The sequence below is a fragment of the Maniola jurtina genome, chromosome 5 (assembly GCF_905333055.1).
Source record: "Maniola jurtina chromosome 5, ilManJurt1.1, whole genome shotgun sequence".
NCBI lineage: Eukaryota > Metazoa > Arthropoda > Insecta > Lepidoptera > Nymphalidae > Maniola > Maniola jurtina.
In genome coordinates this window covers 1,961,639-1,979,931 of record NC_060033.1, presented here as the reverse complement: position 1 = coordinate 1,979,931, position 18,293 = coordinate 1,961,639, and the positions used below count along the sequence as shown (strand labels likewise).

Genomic DNA, 18,293 nt, shown 5'->3' with positions numbered 1-18,293 from the left:
GTAAATACTAATTGAGTAAAAAAATCAAACTAATTTTTTTTTAATCAATATCAAGTACCTTAAGATAGGTGTCCTAACAATTTAGATGAAAGCGGAAGCTTGGAAGGTGTATGACACTTTTTTTATTAAACTCACTCAGTTTCTATTCTATCCAGGGTCATCGTAAGGGATGGCAATCTTTTGATGACATGTACGTTTATTTAATTTAATTTAAAAAAATAAATGTCTGTGGTTTGCCAGATTTGTATAAAAGTGTAAGTAATTTCAAAGTTACAAAGGCTCAAACATTTATACGTAAATTATTGAGCCATGTAACTTTAAATCTATATATTTTTAAAGAAATCATGAAACCTATAAACACAGAGCGCGTTCCAAATTCCAAACAAGTGAGCTCATAGTTCAAGGTCTATGGCATCTTACAGATCTCTTGTCTCCAAGCTGCAACCCAAAGCTATTCTTGGGCACCAGTATTGGGATCCTCTTCGTAAGATTCAAATTCAAATTCAAAATATTTACAAGTTCTTTTGAATCGTCAAAAGCATCTACCACTGGATCCGAATGCCTTTCCTACCGACAAGAACCAGCAAGAAACTCGAATAAAATCCGACGACTCCCCGTCTTACAGTTCTGTATTCTGTAAATAAATTGGAAACCCAGAGGTTTCGACTAAAAAAAGTAAGCGAGTCGTTTTTGGGCAGCGGTGTTCGCTATTACAATAAAATTCCGGTCGAAGTTCAAAGTTTACCAGAAGGGAGGTTTAAACGATACATTAAAAAAAACCTGTGCAAGAAAGGATATTACAATTTAAACGATTATATATCGGATAAGGATGCTTGGACAGCTCCTCTAACACAATGAAGTACCTAATGTTACATCTCATCATTATTGATAATAATATTGTTAATTATATGTATTGTTAATTGTATTGCTATTGACATTGTATTCGTACTGAAATTCATGAATTATTGTTTAAAATTATTATTTTTACTTTATTTACCTAGCTTAAAATTGTACAATTAATTTTTATTTTATGTTTTCTGATTGAATTATTTTATTTCATTTATGACGTTCAAAAAGTGTACATTTGTATCTACTTTGAATAAAACATTTGAATTTGAATTTGAATTTGAATAAGTAGGTTCGTTAGTATGGGTTACCTGGGAGAGATCACTGTAGTGATAAGGTCGCCCTTTGTTTAATTAAATGTATCATATATTCTGTCTTTGTAATTTTGTAACAATAAAGTTGGTTAAATAAATAAAATAAATAAATAAAAATCAGATACTCAGATAAGAAGATAATAACAAAGTACGAATTTGCCATCCGCTCATGGCTTGAACACCAAAAAAGGCGGATTTCAGCACTTATTGTCGAGTCTCCAAGTTAATGTTGTACAATAATTGACGGCATTCCCGCCCTGTAATGATCCGCAAGTTTGTAATTGTCCTTCACTTAGCAGTGGACAAAATGTTTCAGACTTTCGTCCAAAATCGTTTCAATTACGTTTCGGCTTTTAAATCCGGGTGTTTTAATTTGCATTTGACCTTATTTTTTTCCTTTTAACATCTTTAAGGTTTGTACTTTTGAAGTGGATGTACTTAATTACATTATGCAAACTAGCTAAATCACAAAAGTTTTTGTATATTTGTTGGTATCTGATGGTGTTTTATTTAGCACTTTTGTTGGTGGATGGTTTTACTTATGTTTTAATTCACTGACCAGTTCGTCTGATCGTCGTTGCACAGATAGGTGCTACGGGGTCAATGCCGCGTCAAAGGTCCCCCACCTTTGACGCGGCATTGACCCCGCAGCACATGAATCTCGAATTTTGCACGCTGTATCACTTAGGTACATTTCGGGATAGGAAAATGCTATATCACTAAAACTACAAGGGCTAAGTAAGGCAAATAGCAAGCAAATGGATAAGTTTTTGCTAGTGTTCTTACACCCTGTATAAAACATTATATTATTCCCCAGGGTCTGTTCTCCCGCATGACGTTCCGCGAGCCAGTATGGGTGGGCGGTGCGGGCAACACCACGGGTCTTCAGAGCAAGCTGGGGCTAGCTGAAGGACTGCTTGGCTGCGTCGACTTCCTCCGCATTAACGGCGATACGTACCGACTCGTCAAGGATGCTGTCTCTACGTCTGATATTGGTGAGCTTTTAAATCTAAATATATAAAAGGAAAAACGTGACTGACTGACTAACTGATCTATCAACTCAACTTACTGGACAGATCGAGCGGATTTTTTTTAAAGAATATTAGCCATGCTAATCATGACTAATACTCCCCTTTCCACTCCAAATAAGCGTAAAGCTTGTGCCAGGAGTGGGCACGACAATAGTGCAGCCGGTGGGGTTTGAACCGCCGACCTTTCGGAATTCGGTCTGCTCCTCAACCATTGAGCCATCGAGGCTTTTGCATGCGTTTGCATGAATTAGGCATGTAGATAGCTATTATGACGTAGAAATCTGCTAAGAAAGGATTTTTGAAAATGTAACCCCTACGGGGGTAAAATAGGGGTTAAAATTTGCGAGCATAAAATAGTTAGGTAATAAACTGAGTTCACACTTGCCATTAATGTATACGAAAGTTCAGCGTACTTAAGCGGTTAAAACCGCGCGGTAGCCGCGCGACATTTTTGCCTCGTTTAACCGCAGCCTTAAAGGCAATTGAAATTCAAAGCGCGCTTCATTTGTTTCAACGTAATTAGATTGGAAAGTTTGTCGACTTATCAAACTTATTAACTTTAATATCGGTCCCAAACTCTGTTTTCCATCGGAAATCTTATCAGCAAGTTTGATACTTACCTCTCGTTTCTTACCTCAGTATTGAAGAATAGTACTTTTATAAGAAAACTTGAAGAAAATTAATACGGATAATGTGTATTTTTTATCAACAATATTAAGTTTTTTATCAAAGAAGGAAAGTAAAACGTTTATTTTGTAAAGTAGGTATGCCACATAACACATGTAATACCTAAAGGGTGGTTATCCCAGCGCTTCCTCCACTTGAAAATGGGGATGATGCCTATGTCTAAAATATATTATTGTAGAGTGTCTTACAAAATTCGTAAAATCCACATTCGATGCTAGTTTTAAGTTTGCTAAAATCACCGATTTTACTAGTACACATCATCCCTATTAAAGCGAAAATGGCTTGTGACGTAAAGGGTTCCGTAGAGTGAAATAAAACCCACAAGTCACACAAGGAATTTCACTCCACGGAACCCATTACGTCACAGGCTCAAGCAGAAGAAGCGCCGAAATAAACTGTGTCATATGTGGAACAATTCAGCATAATGCTGTGTGCCTCGTACAAGGACAAGAGCATACAGCAAATAAATAGCCCGGGCTGACATTTTTATCGAACAAAATTACCTATCCACTATAAAATATCTACTAAATCCGACAGCGTTTTCTTTTATGATCTGCGACTTTTTCGGTGACTGATTGATGTCCTTCCTTTATAAAGGAAAAACATTTAAACATTGCGAAACGCAAACCTCTTTGTTCCGGCTTTAGAATTCCTTCGGGACAGCCCTTTGATTCCATTAAGCCTTCCTGGGCCCTCCCGGAAATACGGGATGAATTTTTATCACGAATTTTTTTGTCAGCAAAATATTTCCTATCTTCTTTAGGTAGCTGTCCGACCGCCGGCGATTAACGAAAAACGAGTGCCTTTGTACATTTTAATTTTCATGATCAACCCATCGCCGGCCCACTACTGAGAACGGGTCTCCTCTCAGAATGAGAAGGGTTTAGGCCATAGTTAGCAACGCTGGCCAAGTGCGGATTCGAAGACTTCATACACCTTTGAGAACATTATGGAGAACTCTGAAGCATGCAGGTTCCCTGATGATATTTGCCTTCACCATTAATAAAGCAAGTCATATTTAATTGTTTAAAGCACCGAAAAGCTAAAGGTCTCATCCAGTGCCCGGGACGAATCTCAGACCTCCCGAAAAAAAGACAAAACGTCTTAACCACCTAACTATCTCAAGCAGATTAGGTATATAAATGTCTTCATACAATAGGTGGATATGTTCACAACAGACTTTACTAAAAGGTTGCCCCTATAAATCCTTTCCCACTTCAAAGAGCGATTGAAAAATCGTTACAAAGTAATATACAAGTGGAAACTCTGCATTTTCAATCCCGATCGACATAAATTGTACGCCTCACACGGTCACACTTCCCCCGCTGGCTCGACGATTGCACTTCTACTCGTGACGTCACAATACACTTGCTATCTATTCTGTTACGTCAGGCTACAGAATTGAGAATTGGTATAGAAGTGGTACAGAAGCGTGAGTACTGTAATATACTGAGGATTACGGGTTTCCTCTCAGAATGTGGGTTTAGACTTTAGAGTTTAGACCATAGTCCACCACGCTGGCTTGCGAATTGGTAGACTTCACACGCTTTGAGAACATTAGGCATGGAGATCTCTCGGGTATGCAGAGTCTGTCACGATGTTTGCCTTCACCGATTTTAAAGCAAGTAATATTTAATTGCTTACAACGCATATGGCACTGTAAAGTTAGAGAGAAAGTCAGAGGAAACTCTGCATTTTCAATCCCGATCGACATAAATTGTCCGTCCCACACAGTCACACTTCCCCCGCTGACTCGACGATTGCACTTGTACTTGTGACGTCACAATACACTTGCTATCTATTCTGTTACGTCAGGCTTTGGTCAGGCTACAGAATTAAGAATTGGTATAGAAGTGGTATATGAGTGTTAGTGTAGATGTCTAGTAAAACATCAACTCATCAATAAATAATCAGTAATCGTGGCGCTTGGTCAGCGTGGCGGACTAAAACGTAAACCCTTCTCATTCTGAGAGGAGAGCTCTACTCAATAACAATAGCTTTGAATTTATCATGATAATCATCATAGCAGGTGCGTCAACATGTCAATAACGAAAAAAAACATACGGTTTATCAATGACAGCTTGAAATAAGGTCGCGTTATAAATCACGACGAGATGAAGGCCGTAAATAACGCACCCTCGTCTGCGGAGTATTAGCCCCGCTCGGAATTACGCGGACTTAGTGGGAAAGAGTTTGAACAAAAACATTAGTTTCTAAAGGGATTTGGAGTTTGTGGACAGATTGGCGGTCAGGGCAGTCTAAAACTGATATTTATCTACATACCTAAGTACTAGATGTTGTCCGCGTGCCGCGATTGTGTCCGCGTCATTAGTTTCGGTTTTTTTTAATCCCGAGGGAACTCTTTGATATTCCGGGATAAAAAAGTAACCTGTATCTATGCAAGCTATCTCTGTACTAAACAATTAAATATGCCCGCGACTTCTTCGGTATATTTCAATGTAGGTTCTTGTATATATTAATGTAGGTTTTTAAAAATCTCATTAGAACTTTTTGAGTTTCCGGGAATCAAAATTTGAATTTCCGGGGAAAAAGTAATCTACGTCCTTAGCTGGGATGCAAGCACTCTGTACCAAATATCATCAAAATCGGTTAAACATATGGATCGTGAAAAGCTAGCAGACAGACAAACACACTCATATTAGTATGGATTATTTCATCGTGATATTATTTAAGGCGCAATCCATACCGCTGCTGGTACATAGCATCTACTATAAAGAATATTATATTATTATGTGACACGAGTAGCGAAGTGGGGAGCCTAAGCACACAAATGTGCCGCGCGTCCTTTGGGTCTCGTTCGTATTTTTTTTTTTTCAGTATGACATTGCTCATTATTACCTAGACCTACCTAATGAGTAATGAACCATTACTAACTCCATCTCCGTCAGTATGCGTTAGCCCTTACACGATCCATTCTCATTAGTGTAGACAACACGCGAGGGGTGACGAATGATATTCATTAGGACGGCATTACTAATTAGATCAGGCTTCCCGGGTACGTAAACCGTTGGGACTTCAGTAGGCTTAGTACGAGATTGCTCAACTCGAAAACGTTCATAGATTTTGAGTAACAAAACACTATAGTTACGTCAAAATAAAATGGCCCTAAATTCTCGGACATTAGCGTCCATAAGTAGGAGACTTGCAGAAGTTAGTTTATCAGGAAGTTACTTTTTAATGGAAAAACTTGCAGAAATTAACTTGTTGCGAATGTTTGTAATACAAGTGACGTGCACGGTGTATGTGACTTGCCAGAGCCGATTTCTGCAAAATTTTCTTGATATTAGTATAGGTACATTTGATTAAGGGTCAAGTCTATGTACAGACTTTACACATTTATCTACAGCCAGCAGAAGTCTTAAGTGGTAACTTAGTAAACACTTAACTTAGTAAAATACTTGCCTTTCCTGCTGGGTGCCACGGAATTTTTAAAAACTTAAACCCACGCGGACGAGGTCACGATCGATTAACTATTTATTATTTTATAATAAACATTGTGTAAGAAGTTTCGCTTCTGTCACATCTTCAAGCTTTTTTTTATCCAAGCAATAAGGCCGCCTTTGCGCACGATTGTTTTTTCTGTTTTTCTTCTTTCTGTGTTGCGTTCCTTTACATGTGTTTTTGTGTGCAATAAAGTCTTTCTATCTATCTATCTATCTATCTATCTATCTATCTATCTACCTTGAAAACATGCCGTACGGGCGTACTTTTGCGACTTTCGTACTACCACAACACACTATTAAAAACATAATATTGTTCACGTCCGCGTCGTCGTAGTCTGGGTGTTTTCCAATATGAGACGTGCATAAAACTTTGCAGAGCGTTGCAGCAACTTACGGGATTAAGCCGTGACGTGATAAACGACTCTTCTTTACACTAGTTAAATGGAAACCCCCCACTGCATGTTATGAGGGGCTTATGTACCTTGTGTTTGTATATTTTCATGTTATTACGTAGTTTCCGTCTTCGCCCGCGCGGTTTTACGTACACTTATAGACTTGGTGAACGGGTGAATCTTAAAGGAGGGAAGGAAAATCATTGAGGCTTATTATATAGATCGGTATCAGATCCTTTTTCAGACGGAAGTAACGTTTGCGTCACTTCCATCCATATTTAAAATGACCGCTAAACAGAACAGCTGTTTTGAGGCTACTATCTTTAATCGAGATATTCCAAAGGACCCAAGCAGTTAGTGGCATAGATTAAAAGCTAATTTTTTACTTACTCCATTAAAAAAACTTCGTGATTCATTTTCAAAAATGGAATCCCTCGCACTTTTAACTAAAAATTCTATATTTCCCTAATTGTAATTAATCTTAAGCATTATTTTCAGCTGAATGCGCCCCAACCCTTGCTCCATGGAGACCAAACAACGAAGTAACCAGTGAAACTGTTCCACAGAAACCAAAGGCCATAGAAATTCACGGCATATATGACATAAACGATATAGTACACTTCGAAGATAATGACATCGTCATGAGAGACGCAAAGGATCACAATAAACTAGACAATTCATTACTACAATACAAGTATAATGATGTCAAAGCACAGTTTATTGATAAATATGACAAACAGTTTACTGATGCGAAAAGAAATGCCCTTCAAAATGATAAATATGACAAAAAATTCCTTTCTGATAGTAAAAATGATGATAACAAAGTTAAAGCACGATTTGATGACAAATTTAGTAAACAGTACATTGACAATAGTAAAAGTGATGGTCGCAATGATCTCAAAGCAAGATTTAATGACAAGTATGATAAATTTATTGATGACATAAAAAGTGATGATAAAATTTATGTCAAACCGCAATATGACAAACCGTTTATCGGCGCTAGTAGAAGTGATAAAAATGATCTCAAAGCTAGACTTGATGACAAATATGACAAAATTTTTATTAATGATAAATACGATAAGCAGTTTATCGATGATAGCAGAAGTAATGATTTTAAAAGTGCAATAGTTAATGATGTCGATAATGATCTAAGAAGTGGTGAAAAGAAGAAGGACTGCGAATGTCAGCACGGAGGAGGATGTGTCAATCGCGTCTGTCTCTGTCCTTTGGGATACGCGGGAGAGAGATGTGAAATCACTCTGGATTTAAAGGTGAGGAAAAATTTTGAATTCATTCAAATTATTCTAGTAAAGTATTCTTTCTCTATCACATTTATTTAAAAAGTTTATTTTGGCCGTTTTATAAATACTCATTTTACTAACAGAAAATATATAGAAATTCGTACGTAAAAGTTTTCATTTATTCATATCCCAAATTAGTATTATGATAAGTGGTTCATTTAAAGTGAGTTTTAATTCATTTATTCTTGTACAAACAAAGGAATTTTTTCCAAGAAAATAATTTAATAAGAGACGGTGCCTGCCACAAAGGCCTTTAAAAAGGTTTTCTTTTCATAAAAATAAGCTTGAATAATAATTTGTAATTACCGTAACCATTATGATTATTATAATCTTTCCCTTCAGAGGCGTAATTAATTGCGCTCGAAGCCTACGCTACCTTATTAATTATACCTTTTGCACTTCTGTAGAATTCTATCTTTATTACAAGTAAGAGCTTTCATTATTCTATAGCCTTCTTAGCATTCAATTAATTATTATCGTAAAATTTTACATGTGTATTGAATTGTATATACTCGTAATAGACAAAAAATGTGTTTTGTATTCTATTTCTATGACCAAAAACAATCTTTCGTGCTCCGAAGTTTGGATGTACCTACGTAGTCGGAGGTCCGATGCTTGAATGAGGTTATGCTGTTTATATGAAGGGGTTTTTATGGAAAATATTCCACCCATTTTTAGTAAACTTTATGTATGCTTTCTTAAATGGTCAAATAAAACTCCACTGAAAACTTTTCAGATGAAGTTCTTAGATTAACGCATATTTTTTCTTAAACTTCGTCCGGCGCAGTGGTAATGAGCTAAAATGTCGCGTATATATAAAAGTGAAAGAAAAATTTTCTTTGCATCCTTCGAGCAAAAAAGCTTTAAATTTAAATTGCAAGGATTCAGACTGAGCTTTTTGCGTTTCTATTAAGAATGTAAAGTTCGTTTTGTAAATAACGTACACCACATTGACTTATGAAAACGTGATTTATTTTTCTTTTAACATTGTTAACTTACTTCTTTACAATTATTGACAATATTTTATACACATTGATTCATCATTTCAACCCTTTACTTATAGGTTTTATGTTTTTATCAATCGCGCCCCCCTTTTAAAAATTCCTTATTTCTGAAGGTTTTGTTTCACGTCTTTTTCATCTATCCGCCCTTTTCTGATTTTCCATGTAGATCTTTTAATTTATCAACACCTATAGTTGCCTTACTAAGACAGAAGTTCAGAGAAGTTAAATATAATTTTTGTAAATAACATGATTTTTGGAAATAAACGAATTATAGGAACCTAATTCGTTTATTATAATTATAATCCTTCAACCATTTCAGGGATTCTTGCAATGGCATTCAATGTTATTAAAAAGTACTTAAGATATAATTACTATCCGATCGCTATCAGTTATAAAATAGGGCCCATTTTTGCATTGCGACTCTTAAATATTTTGTCCTTGTACCTATTCGTTTTATTTTATTTACTTAGTCACCGTAGATCTTTTTGAGATTGTGTAAGTAATTTAACATGATCGTGCGTTTATTCTTGTTTTTCGCTGAATTAGTATTTCTGTTTAAAATAACTACTTACAATCTTATTAAATCTAGTCCCTAGACGCTCCGGGGCTTTGAATTTGTATTTAACTTTCTTGAAGTAGTAAGTTGATGTTATCAAATTTCAGGTTCCTCGCTTCAATGGCTCGTCCTATCTTCGGCTACCTGGTCTTGGTAATTCAGCGCAATCGTGGCTTGATATACAGGTAAAAAAATAATTAAAATAGAAAATTACATAAGTAGGCAGGTACTTAGTTTTATTATGTAACCTGTTGTAACATTCATTTGTAACAAGAATACATATAAATTATAAACTGCAACAAAAAATATAAGATAAGATACTGTAGACGCAAAACAACAGAAAATGAAGAAATATAATATGTCTCTTTCAAGATAAGCAATTACTTACTTAGTTATTTTACCCTGTTTGACTTAGCTGAATTCACCACTGACCTTATTTTTTTATTTGTACTGTATATAGCCTTTTATTATAGTACCAAAAGATATGAAAGAGATATAATTAATATACGATACAAGCAGATACAATACCCCTTAATTAAACTCCTTAGGAGCGTTATAAAGTTTAACCGGAGTTGCTCAAGCGAAGTTTCTCCAACGTCCGATAACAGCGAATACCGAACGAAACTTCAATATATTTCCTCGCAGCTGTTGTTATATTTAATTGGTGGAGCAATATCGAGAACAATAATGCTCGATATTAAAACGGTGCCTTGTTACTGCTGTGACCCAAATTTTGGGAATATTTCGCTCGTGAAACAATTATTTTATTGGCAACAATAATTTTCGAGTAGGTACTTAAGTGTTCATGTTTCAATTTTCTCATTGATAAAACTCAATATTTCAGTTTACTGGAATAAAATTGTGTAAATCGTTTAGCTATTACTATACTGAATTATTGGGAAACTATATTATCTTCTGAGCAATTCAGCCTTTCGGCGAAAATGCAGCCTGTTTTTCTGCTACAACCTATTCCTTCTTAGGATTTTTGGTTACAAAGCTATTTCACTGACTCTCTGACCCAAATAAGACCTGGTTCATCGACACCATAAGCTATTCATACCTACCTTCCTTTAATCAGTCAATCAGTTCTTTCAAAAAAATTTATAAACAGCCTGGAATCAATGATCCTAGAGCTTTAAATCTTCTAATCCGTTCCTAATTCTTCATTACAGATAACTTTAAAACCAACGAATGGGGATGGTCTACTACTATATGACGCAGAGCATCCGAGTGGTGATGGCGACTTTTTCTCATTGCATCTACGAGATTACTTTGTGGAATTCGCTTTCGATCTTGGGTCTGGAATTGCTCTTGTCAGGTGTGTACCTATATATTATAATTATTAAAAACTAAAAATAAATATCAAGTTTTTAGAAGCTTCTTTTCATGTTCCTATCTCTTTTACTTTTTTTTATTATTCACAATTTCAGAATTTACAAACACATGATAACTAACAAATATAGTACCTACCATAGCCATCCTCTGAAAACTATAAACCACATAGACGTTTATCTGAGGATTGTGGACTACTAATAAAACTTTGTTGCATACACCCTACACCTATTCAAAGGAAAGCCAGACAAATGTTGGCATGCAGAGTGAAGAACTCTAACGCTGTGTTTTGCATACCTTGAGATCGACGACCTATCAGTTCTCGGAGTTGAATGTTTCACCACACATAATATGCCTAATTCTCTAGTTTGCAACTTTTGGATTTGCAGTATTTTACCTACTGTGCGTTTTGACTGCAAAAAGCACCGCCGTTGTTGCCTTGTTCTTCACGGTCGAAATGCATAGTATCTAATTTCAAAATAATTGTTGTGTAATCTCTGTTTGTTGCGTATATATTTTTTTTATTGTTTTGTACTTTGCCGCATTTATCGCAAATAAAGTTTTTTTTTTAAATTATCACGAATGTTGAAGGCCTGGTATACATTTTCAGATCAGCCTATCCTCTGGAACAAAACAAGTGGCATCGCATATCGGTCAGCCGATCTGGTCGTCGCGCGTCCCTTCGCGTGCGACCACACGACAGTCTGATCGACACGGCACGATCGGTGACGTCACGTGGGGTCGCACGGCACTTGACTTTGCGGCAGCCGATGATGCTGGGAGGTGCTCCGCATCCTTTGCCACCGAGACTTGCGCTGAGAACGTCTTTTAGCGGCTGTGTTGGAAAGGTTAGTATCACAGAAATCCAAATACTATTAAATCTGTGGTTAATATCGTTACAAACGAGGCTACTGTCTTACTGCCACTACGACAACCTGTTGATGCTGGGAGGTTACCTTTTGCCACCGAGGTTTGCGCTGAGAACGTCTTTTAGCGGCTGTGTTGGAAAGGTTAGTATCACAGAAATCCAAATACTATTAAATCTGTGGTTAATATCGTTACAAACGAGGCTACTGTCTTACTGCCACTACGACAACCTGTTGATGCTGGGAGGTTACCTTTTGCCACCGAGGTTTGCGCTGAGAACGTCTTTTAGCGGCTGTGTTGGAAAGGTTAGTATCACAGAAATCCAAATACTATTAAATCTGTGGTTAGTATCGTTACAAACGAGGCTACTGTCTTACTGCCACTACGACAACCTGTTGATGCTGGGAGGTTCCCTTTTGCCACCGAGGTTTGCGCTGAGAACGTCTTTTAGCGGCTGTGGTAAGTTTAGTTTTATTTTGTATTGGGAGGGCGAGTGAGAGTCTCTACTCTCTGTCTGGAAGTTGAGCTACCTAATGAAATCGGGGGCAAATGAGCGCCATTAGATATTTTACCCCCAATCTATCTACCGATTTGGACGAAATTTGGCAGAAACATAGCTTGCATCCTAAAGATGGGCGTAATAAAATTTGAATGAATAAATAAATGAAATGAAAAGTAGGACAATATCGCAAGTATTTGAAAGAGCCACGAACATGAAAGGACCTAGAATAGAGCCTTGAGGAACACCGGTTAGTGAGGCTGATCCGGATGACTTCACATCGATGAATTCCGGAAAATATTATGGCATGGTCTCATGGAAAATATAAATTTAAAAAAAAAAAACAACAAACTCTTACTACTTAATATAATATTTTACAAGAGTAGTGATCAAAAAACTTTATTTCCAGCTCGTTATAAACGACGAGGAGCTGTCAGTCGTATCCGCGGCGCTCGGGGGTGTCAACGTCGACAACTGCGATGAGACACAAACACACAATAGCACTTGCACGTATGTAACTGTAAATACAATACGTACTATACCTACCTTCTACCATTACGGATACATATTTTTTGTATTTTTTTTATATTTTCTTGTGATTTATGTCGACCGAATTCATGAGAGATCGGAATAAATGAACCAAAAATTATATCGGTTCATTTATTTTCAATTTTCACGTTATTATTTAGTTAACACATTAGGTATTAATTAGTCGGTACCAAACCAAAATAAAATAATTTAAACGTAATTTTTAAATGCGAGTGTTAAGTACTATAAATTTAATGCATTGTTCTACAATTTTATTAGTTGGATCGGAATCAATGAACCAAAAATTATGTCGGTTCATTTATTTTTTCATATTAATTCATTATTCTTATTTCAGTGACACTTTATGCAAGGAAACGTTAGACCACATACCTGTATACCCTAAAAACATCTCTATCAACGACATTCACCACTCAATAATAGCGAAAAAAGGGTTCAAGACCAAATACCACAAAGTGAAATCGAAAAAACACGCGCAGCACGTTCATATAGAGAAATACAAGAAAAAGAAGTATGTGTCTAGTAAAAAGCGATTGCATATTCAAAATGATATAGAGAAGAAAAATGATATAATGACGGAAGGCCCCATGTACGATGGACAAACTTACATGCAAGTGAAATATTTGGACACGAATGAAATTAATTGGGGAGATACGAATACGTATCCGAGTTTTAGCGGTAAAGACAGTTTCATCCATATTGACGATGAAGAGACGATAAAAAGGTAAGTTATCAAAAACATTTGTAATTTCCACAACGACCCTAATGTACTTAGTAGTTTGTATTTTTATTATTTATTTGATTCGGGCAACGTATAAAAAGGACAAAGTATTAGATTATATGAAAAAAAACAATATTTAAAAATTATAGACACTGCAAAAACATATTGTTGATCGGTTTTTTTCACTTGCAATCACGGTCTAATTGTTCCTTCATAGTAAAAACATCTAAATGAACGTCCTTAGCGCGTCGCTTACGTGTTCCTGTGTGAAATTAGTTGCGATTTTTTGCCTTTTATCTGAACTACAGAGAACCCATTTTTGCTTCCCAGGTTACTAAGTTACACTCTGGACATTAACATCCGGTTCCGATCAGTATCCTCAGATGGTTTGCTCGTGTGGAGCGGCCGGGTCACTCCACCAGGGGACTTCTTATCTCTTGCTGTAGAGAACTCTGTGCTTGTATTCAGGTTGGTATGAGTCTCTGCATACATTACATCACTGCTTATTCCAAAACTGGTTTGCGGAGTATATGATAACTGATAGTTTACATCACCATTATCATCGTCATCGACATCATCATCATCGTCAGTAGCAGCAGCATGACAATATTAAGCTGTGAGTCTGTACTGGTGACATTGAGCGTCAGTACATCGTCTTCAGCTTTCCTACTTTCCTCTTTATAGTATCAGTCTATCATTCTGAAGGGCGCATCCTGCAAAACCCCATATTGCGCTTACATAGTCTCTAATCATGGAATTTTTGATTCAGACGAGCGTTTTAGAAATTTCACTTCAGAGATCAAAATTTCATACGAAGTTCTTAAGAGATGTCCTAAAATAATTCAGAGAGAAAACTTTGAATTAATGAATTAATTATATGAATGTGGTTTTCAGATACGATTTAGGTAGTGGGGAAGTAATTATAATTGCTAATCACACGAAAGTGGATGATGGACTTTGGCATAGAGCCAGAGCAACGAGGTAAAATATGTGGAATATTTCGGAATGTTTTTATATACCTGTAAATAATATATATACATAATGTTAAAATTGTTTTAGAAACAGACAAGCAGGCGTTCTAGAAGTTGATGGTTTAGGATCCGTCGGAAAAATATCGCCAGGAAAATTAAAACAACTGAATACAGAAAATGGCCTTTACATAGGTAAGAATCCACTTTAGAATTAGATAGTAAATTAACCTTAGTTTAAACTTAGGTTTTGATCTCGTGCATTTGCGTCATATCCTTATTTCTTTTTATTGGGGTTTTCTCGGTATGAAATACGATGGACTCCCAAATTATTTCGCGTGCGAATAAACTATTAGCTCCAAATACATAATCTATTAGTACTATTTCAATACTTAGGTTTAATGATTATCAATATAAATATTATTAAAATGTTTTTCAAATGATAACTGAAACCGACGGCTTACGATGCACTTTTAAGCACGGAGGAATGATAATGACGAAATTCAGTCCTCCAAAGTCAGTCAATCATACAACTTCGTTCGACATTGCTTAACCAAAAACTCAAAATGTTTGTTAGTAAAACATAGCTAAATAAAATTGTATAACTATCCTGAGAATAGTTATTTATCCTCGCGATTAAACTGTTCCTCTTTGTTTAAGTTTTTTTTTTTTAATTTTATATCAATATTATTTTTCTATTTTCAGGAGGTCTACCATCAATAGAACTGAATACCATGGGCAAATACAAGAGCGGATTAATCGGATGCGTCTCTCAGATATCATTAAGCGGGGACTTTGATATACCACTATCATTGTCCAAATTGCCTCACACGATCACCAACAATGTAGGACGTTGTACGCCGTAAGACGCAAACGTTCATTTAAATGAACCGAGTTGGTTCATTTAAATGAAACACCAATTACAATTACATTTAGTGTGAACATAATTTATTTATTTATTTGAAATTATATTATTGATTTGATTAAAATTAAATTAAGTTTTTTATAATTAGTATAACATAAGGCGAATCATCATACATACAAAAGGTTTTGTAAGAAAAATGTTAGGTGTTTTAAATTGCTGATAGAAATGTGCAGGCTAGGAGTTATCTTGGACCTAAGGTAATTTATGTTGTAGGATTTTTGGTATTAACATTAGATCATTATGATGATTCGCCTTAAATCGCCTCTTAAGTTAAATTGAGTTAAATAATTTAAATGTTAGTTCATTTTCACAAAACTCCGTACTCGACATATCAATATATAGAACATCGGAGGCAATAATACACAATATGTGTGTGAAAATGTCATTGCACACTTAAGCTTAAATTTTGTATGGAACACTTTTAGTCAATTTAGGAAAAACTCTACCAAAAATTAAGCTACAAAAACAATTTCCTACTTTCACATCTATTTTCTAAGTCTTCTGTATGACATTCCTTTACTTCCTTTCATTAATTTTCCATTGTCAATGGAACTTTTCGAAGTGCTTTACTATCTAGTAGATATGAGAAAATACTATTTGTAATGTTAAATTAAATAAAATTCTAGTCGTACAAGTGATTTGCACGCGTCTTGAGTTACACAATTATCGATTAGGTTTCATTTAAAACATAGGTCACGATTTGTTACGATGAGAGTGTATTTATAATATAGTTTTAAGTACACATACCTAGCGTTTGTATATCGGAATTTTCATATGAACGTGGTTTTTAGAAGAATGTAAGTAGCTCCTAATACAATAGCGTTAAAATATATAAATTATTGAGCTTTTATATTAAGTGTTAAGTGTAATTTTGCTTTTTTTTCGCGTGGTTGCTTGTCTGAATAACAAACAAAACGTCATTAGCACCATTCTAGATTTATTAATAGAATATATCTCCTGTAGAGTACTTTCAAATGCGCTTTATATGTATTTACATAGTGTTATTTATTTCATGTTCACTCTATCAGTATATAAAAGTAACTTCATTGATTCATATAATACTATTTATAGTTATACAATTTATTATTATTATATACTTTTAATTAGATACGTAAAACAATATAAAGCGATGTATAAAATAGTTTTCAGACCAAATAAACAATAAATTAGCCTGTATATTTCCAAACTTATATTAATTAAAGAAAAAGATCCTTTTAGGATAATTTGTGAAAATATTAAATTTTAATTAGTTATTATCTAATCAATTCGTAATTCTGGAATGAACTATCAAACATATCCCTACAAATTTCCAGTTTCCCTATTCAACAATTACAATATCCCCTTATATGGGATTTAATTTTATCAATAATTTTTGTCAATTAGATACTTTACAGGGTTAAAACTTGTTTATAAATAAAGTAAATTATCTTAATTAACTTCGTTATGGTCTCAGTCTAATTTCTTTATTTCCCTATTACTTTAGAAAAATATAGGTAGGTAACTACCTACCTTCGTAATTAATGTCATTTTTTTAATATTGGACTTGTTGCTTATATATTCATTAATATTTAACCAATAAAAAAATATTACAACGCACACTGCTAACGTACCTACATATAACATCATAGATTTTCAAAAAAATACCTACCGCATAATTTTTGGACCTCCATAGGTGTCCATAGGTAGGTAATATCTAGAAATTTTAATAAACATAAATCAGAATAAGCAAAGTAACAATACAGAAAATTTATCATTAATTGGTTTAAACTTTCATTCAATTTCAGAGATTTAATATCATTTGCATATAAATACCTATTAGTATTCTTGGAACAGTTTAAGTTACGTTTAAATGAACCACTCCACATTTCATTTAGATTTAATTTTATATGAACCCGAAAATAAATTAATAATACCTAATGAAACACAAAGGAAATTAAAATAACTTTGTCTAGTCAGTTTGTTTATACAAGTTTTACAGAGTTTTGTAATGTTTACAATAATAATTATTATGATCTCATTGTATTTTAATTTGTTTTGAGTAGATTGTGTAAGGATTATTTTTAGTTAGTACTTGTGACATACGGATAGCTTAGCGTTAGTTTTGTATGTGAGACCTGTCCGATGTATTATACGCCGTTATTTGTACAAAATTATATCAGTAAAATATAATAAAAAGTGGTTTTATTTTGTTAATCGCGAGCTATCCATACTAATGTTATAAATGCGAAAGTGTGTCTGTCTGTCTGCTACCTTTTCACGGCCCAACAGTTTAACCGATTCTGACGGAATTTGGTACAGGGTTAGCTTATATCCAGGGGATGGACATAGGCTACTTTTTATCCCGGAAAATCAAAGAGTTCCCACGGGATTTCCAAAAACCCATCCGCTTAACCGATTTGTATGAGGTACCGAGGTAGCTCGCGTCCCTGTAATTGACATAGGCAACTTTTTATCCCGGAAAATCAAACAGTTCCCACGGGATCTCAAAAACCTAAATCCACGCGGACGAAGTCGCGGGCATCCTCTAGTGTAAATATAACACATGATATTAGGCAATGTTGCATCACAATAACTTAATGGTACAACTACGTATTTAGTGAATTGGTATTGCTATTAGTGGAGGGTAAACAAAGAGATTTTTAAGACTTGTCCCTCACAGGGTGCATTGACCGAAGATTTATTAAGTAGGTACCTACTAAATGTCCTGCACATAATATTAATTAGTATCCTACTCTATGAACTCTATTCACGAAAAGATGGTACCTATTAGCACTCTCTCTGTTAGGTAATCTCATATAACTTTGAGAGGCAAAAATCTCAGAGGGCGCTATTTAAGTCTC

General features: G+C 35.1%; 1 protein-coding gene and 1 long non-coding RNA gene across 3 annotated transcripts in view; both read left to right on the top strand.

Annotated features, from left to right (window-relative positions):
• Window positions 1-17,623, top strand: part of LOC123865443 — a 126,737-nt gene extending 109,114 nt beyond the window's left edge. For both annotated transcript variants that reach the window (XM_045906466.1, XM_045906467.1), the window contains 11 exons: window positions 1,978-2,155; window positions 7,233-8,005; window positions 9,703-9,780; window positions 10,768-10,913; window positions 11,538-11,775; window positions 12,703-12,803; window positions 13,177-13,563; window positions 13,891-14,028; window positions 14,455-14,541; window positions 14,620-14,723; window positions 15,234-17,623. In XM_045906466.1, the coding sequence (XP_045762422.1) occupies window positions 1,978-2,155; window positions 7,233-8,005; window positions 9,703-9,780; window positions 10,768-10,913; window positions 11,538-11,775; window positions 12,703-12,803; window positions 13,177-13,563; window positions 13,891-14,028; window positions 14,455-14,541; window positions 14,620-14,723; window positions 15,234-15,394 (2,391 nt within the window). In that variant the 3' untranslated portion in view covers window positions 15,395-17,623. The remainder of the gene's footprint in view (window positions 1-1,977; window positions 2,156-7,232; window positions 8,006-9,702; window positions 9,781-10,767; window positions 10,914-11,537; window positions 11,776-12,702; window positions 12,804-13,176; window positions 13,564-13,890; window positions 14,029-14,454; window positions 14,542-14,619; window positions 14,724-15,233) is intronic.
• A 315-nt stretch (window positions 17,624-17,938) lies between these two features.
• The window catches only part of LOC123865495, a 30,759-nt gene continuing 30,404 nt past the window's right edge, over window positions 17,939-18,293 (top strand). The window contains exon 1 of the long non-coding RNA XR_006795979.1: window positions 17,939-17,982. This is a non-coding gene — a long non-coding RNA (uncharacterized LOC123865495). The remainder of the gene's footprint in view (window positions 17,983-18,293) is intronic.